This window comes from Vigna unguiculata, chromosome 9 (assembly GCF_004118075.2).
Source record: "Vigna unguiculata cultivar IT97K-499-35 chromosome 9, ASM411807v1, whole genome shotgun sequence".
Taxonomy (NCBI): Eukaryota; Viridiplantae; Streptophyta; class Magnoliopsida; order Fabales; family Fabaceae; genus Vigna; species Vigna unguiculata.
The window spans coordinates 23,903,042-23,908,832 of record NC_040287.1 but is presented as its reverse complement, the minus strand read 5'-3'; the positions used below and the strand labels follow the sequence as shown (position 1 = coordinate 23,908,832).

Here is a 5,791-nt window from a genome sequence, read left to right as displayed (position 1 = left end):
AATGCCAACGGAAACCAGATAAAAGTCTAACAAAAGAGAGTAAAGTAGTAAGGCATAGAGCAATACATGGGCCGTAGCCCTAAAGAAAACTCATGAAGAAAAGTAACGTAAAGTCCAGCCCAGATGGCTAAGCAGCGGAATCGCCATTTCCTTGCTGACTGCGGGAACCTCGCCCATCTGCTCCCATCAATTAATTGATGATCATCGCAAGAAAGAAGAGCCACATACAAGACAACCATACAACAAACAGGGTAAGCTAGAGCTAACAACATTTTCAATATCCATACAACAACCAAGCATGTTATGACTTTTCAATCAATACACTACGACTCGACTCATCCGGATACGTATAACCTGGTCGGATTCAGCGGATGCTTGCACTTGTGGTGGTTACCTCTGCTCACCCCCGAGCTGCTCACCCCCAAGTTATGTGTCACAAGTGTTACGATGGATCAATTTTCCCTCACCACAAGGTTAGCCCTTAATGAATTTCAGGCCTCCTGCTACTCTCACCACGCTCTAGGTGAGACTAACTGACTCCTTAGAGTGTCAGGATGCAACCTTACCTTGAATCCTTACCTAGTTATACAGATGGGGCACCACCATGGACACCCACTAATAGGGGCCATGGAATTACGTCCCGACCACTGAAGCGCGACCCTGAAAGTCTCACCTAGAGACCCCAAGGGATTATGCACTGACACAGACAAAACATGGTCACACAGTCAATTAGTATTCATCATGCAAGGATATATTCATTATGTCAACCTTTAAAGCCCATACCTTTCATGTTTCCAAATCCAACTCATTCCAACTCATCATAACCCATCCATGCACATAGAATTCAACTCATCTCGTTATCATGTCACTTTAATAATAACCACCTCATTTAGTTCACATGCCAAGTTCATACCAAACCCATCATCTAACATCCATGAATCACGCCACGCATACATAACACTCCAATATATATATTTCTCATCATAGAAAGCATACTTAAACAAATACCAACCATCCGAGAGCCACAAAACAATCCAACAGCGCACTGTCTCGCCCAGCCCCTCGCTCAGGCTGAAGGGTCTCGCTCAGGCGAGATGTTCTCGCCCAGGCGAGCCCCCCTTCGCCTAGGCGAGGGCTCGAAAAGGAAGCAGGAGCACACGCGGGATCTCGCTTAGGCAAGACCCCTCTCGCCTGGGCGAGGTGTTCGCTCGCTCAAAAAGCAGAGTAGGTCGCCTGGGCGACCTTTCGCGCAAAAGTTCTTGGCGAGTCCCCTGTTCATCTCGCCTAGGCGAGACTAGCTCGCTTGGGCGAGATTAACAGGTCTCGCCACTGTTCTCCTGTAACAGTCGCACCCACCAATCCAATACAACACCCCAAACCATTGCACGCATTCAGAACATCAAAACAACCAAAGACTCTCAACACAAAAGTAAAACATCAGAAAAAAAACGGAGCACACGAGTGGGTTCTAGCTTCCCTTACCTGGAAAGGGAATAAGAGGACTTGAGAGCCAAGGGTGAGGAACACAACAGCTCTAGGAACGAACTACAAGGCTGAGATGAGAGGTGAACAAAACCAAAAATGGAGTTAACCAAGGCTCTTAACTACAAATCAAGAAAAAGTGGTAAAAGAGAACTAGCATGAACTCGAAGGACAGTTACATGGAGCAACGAAATCTCCTGGCTCAACGTAACAACGAAAGCAGAAACCCTAGCAGAGGGGGTTGACGGCTGCGGCTCAAGGTTCACTAAAAGAGTGGAAGTATGAGTTAGGGAAACTAGGAGTGGCTTTATCTGCTGGGCCAGCCCCTTAGGCCCTCACTCACAAGGGCAGCCCCTTTAACTTAGGGCATAAGAGAAACATTAGATTTTAATGGGCCTTACATCCCCTCCAACATCAAAAATTTTCATCCACGAAAATAAAGACTCACCAGGTGAACAAATGCGGATGTGATTTTCTCATGTCCTCCTCCAACTCCCAAGTCGAGTTGCCCGTTATCCGATCCCAGATGACTTTAACGAGACTGACCGCTTTTCCTCGGCGTTCTTCAACCTTGCGCTCCTCTAGGGCGATGGATGGCACTTCCACGGTGAGGTCTTCCCTGATCTGTATATCCTCGGCTTCCAACACATGAGCCGGGTCAAACACATACTTCCTCAGCTGTGAGATGTGGAATACTGGGTGAAGGTTTGCCAACTGCGGGGGTAGGGCTATCTCGTAAGCCACCGACCCAATCCTCCTCATGATCTGATAGGGGCCAAGGAACTTGGGCGAAACCCTTAAGAATACATGATCCCCTGCCGCAAACTCTAAAGGCCTCCTCCTGCGGTCTGCATATGCCTTTTGCCTACTCTGAGAGGCCTACATCCTATCTCTCACCATCCTCACCTTCTCGGTGGTCTGCTTTAACAATTCTGGTCCAACCAACACCGCTTCTCCATCCTGATACTAACAAAGAGGAGTCCTACACCTCCTGCCATAAAGAGTCTCGTATGGCGCCATGCCAATGCTCGCATGAAAACTGTTGTTGTAGGTAAACTCTATCAAAGGCAATACCTCATCCCAAGCTCCCAGGTGGTCCAGTATACACGTCCGCAATAAGTCCTCAAGTGATTGAATGGTCCTCTTCGATTGGCCATCAGTCTGGGGATGGTAGGTTGAGCTCATAGTCAACTTGATCCCCAAGGCCTCCTACAAGGTTTGCCAGAACCGGGATGTAAACCGTGGGTCTCTGTCGGAGACTATGCTCGAAGGTACTCCATGCAATCTCACGATCTCCTTAACGTACAGTTGGACCAACTTGGCCATGGACGTCCTCAAGTTCATCGCCAAGAAGTGGGCACTCTTTGGCAATCGATCCACTATCACCCAGATGGTGTCATGTCCTCTAAAAGTCCGTGGCAAATGGGTTACAAAATCCATGGAGATGTTGTCCTATTTCCACACTGGTATTTCCAAGGGCTGTAGATTCCCACTGGGCCTCTGGTGCTCCACCTTCGCCTTTTGACAAGTTAAACATGCTGATACGAACTGAGCCACATCCTTCTTCATCCCTTGTCACCAGAAAGTTTCCTTGAGATCCTGGTACATCTTAGTCATGCCGGGATGCAGACTAAGACGACTCTTATGTCCTTCCTCAAGAATTAACTTCTTTACCTCAACATCATTTGGTACACAGATCCTGCCTTGGAACCTCAAGATATCATCATCGCCCAAAGTGAAATCTCTAGTCTCATCTGACCCAAGTTGCTCTCTGACTCTGTTCAGGCTGACATCTAATAACTGTCTCTCTCTCACTAAGCTCAAGAAGTCACTAGATATAGTAAGGGTACTACACCTAATGGACTCGGACCCCATCTCCACCTGTAGCCTCATGTCTCTGAACTTCTCCAGTAGTTCCACCTCCTTAATCATGAGGTGTGCCGTATGTACAGTCTTCCTACTTAGGACATTTGCTACCACGTTTGCCTTCCCCAGATGATATAGGAGCTCAAAGTTATAATCTTTCAGGAACTCCATCCACCTCCTCTGCCTCATGTTTAGCTCCCTCTAGTCAAACAAGTACTTGAAACTTTTGTGGTCGCTGAACACAGGAAACTGGGCACCATAAAGATAATGCCTCAAAATCTTCAAGTCAAAGACAATCGTCGCCAACTCCAAGTCACGAGTGGGGTAGTTTCTCTCGTGAACCTTAAGTTGCCTTGAAGCATACGCTACTGCCTTCTTCTCTTGCATTAACACACAGCCGAGCCCAAGGTGAGAGGCATCACAATAAACCTCAAAGGGTTTTCCAACATCAGGGATCACCAAAATAGGAGCACTGGTCAACCTCCTCTTAAGCTCCTGAAAACTCTCCTCACACTTGTTCGTCCAAGTGAAGGGCTGGTCCTTCCGAGTAAGTAGTGTCAAGGGTGCCACTATCTTGGAGAACCCCTCTATGAATCTTCTATAGTAGCTCGCCAACCCTACAAAACTCCTGATCTCTGTGGCAGACTTAAGGCTTTCCCACTTCACCACTACCTCGACCTTCGATGGGTCCACTGCAATACCCTGAGCGGATATCACATGTCCCAAAAACTGAACCTCACTCATCCAGAACTCACACTTGGACAACTTGGCGTACAACTGCTTCTCTCTCAAAACACCTAGCACCAGCCTCAGATGTTCTGTATGCTCCTCCTGAGTCCGGGAATAGATAAGGATATCGTCTATGAAGACTACGACAAACTTATCTAGGAAGGGTCTGAAAATCCGGTTCATGTAGTCCATGAACACTGCTGGAGCATTGGTCACACCAAAAGGCATAACCACGTACTCATACTGTCCATACTGGGATCAGAAGGCCGTCTTCTGCACATCATCAGCCTTTACCAAAATCTGGTGGTATCTTGACCGTAGGTCTATCTTCGAGAACACCGATGACCCATGCAGCTGATCCATCAAGTCATCAATCCTCGGAAGTGGATATTTGTTCTTGATAGTCATCTTGTTTAATTGCCTGTAGTCCACACACAGACGTGAACTCCCATCCTTCTTCTTTACTAGCAACACTGGTGCTCCCCACGGCGAAGTACTGGGTCGGATAAACTGTTTCTCCATCAGTTCCTCTATCTATTTCTTGAGTTCCACCAACTCTACCGGAGCCATGCGGTATGGAGCCATCGATACCGGACCTGTCCCCGGTACTAGGTCAATAGAGAACTCCACCTCTCTACTAGGAGGTAACCCAGGCAGTTCATCCGGAAACACGTCCTCAAACTCATGTGCCATAGGTATAACTAATGGTCTCTCTCTCCCCCACTTCCATACGGGCGAAGATTATGAAGCATTGCACGCCACTCTGAATCTCCCTCACCACCCTCTGAGGCGACACCAACTCAAGCTCCTCTGAATCGGGAAACAACAACCTCTTCTCCCGGCAGTCTATAAGGATGCGGTTGGTAGAGAGCCAATCCATCCCTATGATTACTTCTAGCTCTTGGAGAGGCAGACATATCAGATTCACCTTATATCTGCGTCCCTCCACCTCCACAGGACACCTAGCACACAAGGACGACGTCCTGACCAAACCCGATGCCAGAGTAGATATCACAAGTTCACACTGCAGTTCACACACCGGCAGACCCAACTTTTTCACACAAGCATCTGACACAAAGGAGTGTATCGCTCCAGAATCATATAGCACACAACATTTCATCCCAGCTATCAAACAAAAACCCATCACGAGGTTACCTGAACCTGTAGCTTCTGCTCCTGTCATAGCATAAACTTGGCCCATCGCCTGAGGCCTGTTGCCTCTGTCTCTCCGCTGATGCTGGTGGGAAGCCTGAACCGGAGGGCGTGCCGTAGTCCTAGCAAGAGTGGGACAATCCTTCCCAAAGTGGCCCTCCTTGCCATAGTTGTTGCATCTACGGTAACCCTCCATGCGTGGGCAGGCGCTCCTCAGGTGAGGGCCTCCACATATGTAGCACTACACTCTACCCTGCTAGGGAGGAAGACCCCTAAACCCTTGAGGCTGAGGGAGAGGTTTGTCATATGGTCTCCTCCGCTCGTCATGTTTGGGCTTGGACCCAGAAGGTCCATCAATCCTCTGAAGCTACTGAGGCCGCTGACCCTCTACCTCATTCTTCATCTTCTCCATTACTCTGGCCTTCTCTACTAGCGCAGCAAAATCCTTGATGGATAAGGGTGCTACCATCAAGCGAATGTCTCCCCTGAGGCCGTTCTCAAATTTTCGGCATCTCCACTCCTCATCGAGCGGTAAGGTATAGAAGCGGCTGAGGTGCTTGAA

General features: G+C 48.4%; 1 protein-coding gene across 1 annotated transcript; it reads right to left on the bottom strand.

The window, feature by feature from the left end:
- Positions 1 to 4,759: 4,759 nt before the first annotated feature.
- LOC114163577 lies at positions 4,760 to 5,425 on the bottom strand. The gene is made up of 2 exons (XM_028047882.1): positions 5,225 to 5,425; positions 4,760 to 5,101 (listed from the first exon to the last, which is right to left on the bottom strand). The coding sequence occupies exons 1-2, from the start codon at positions 5,423 to 5,425 to the stop codon at positions 4,760 to 4,762; spliced, it is 543 nt and encodes a 180-aa protein (XP_027903683.1).
- Between the last annotated feature and the right edge of the window lie 366 nt (positions 5,426 to 5,791).

Coding starts and splice junctions, on each gene's coding strand:
- LOC114163577 (XM_028047882.1), bottom strand. CDS start 5,425: ATGGAGGGTTACCGTAGATGCAACAACTATGGCAAGGAGGGCCACTTT. Junction 5,102..5,224: donor CTACAGGTTCAGGTAACCTC/GTGATGGGTTTT, acceptor TGTGAACTGCAG/TGTGAACTTGTGATATCTAC.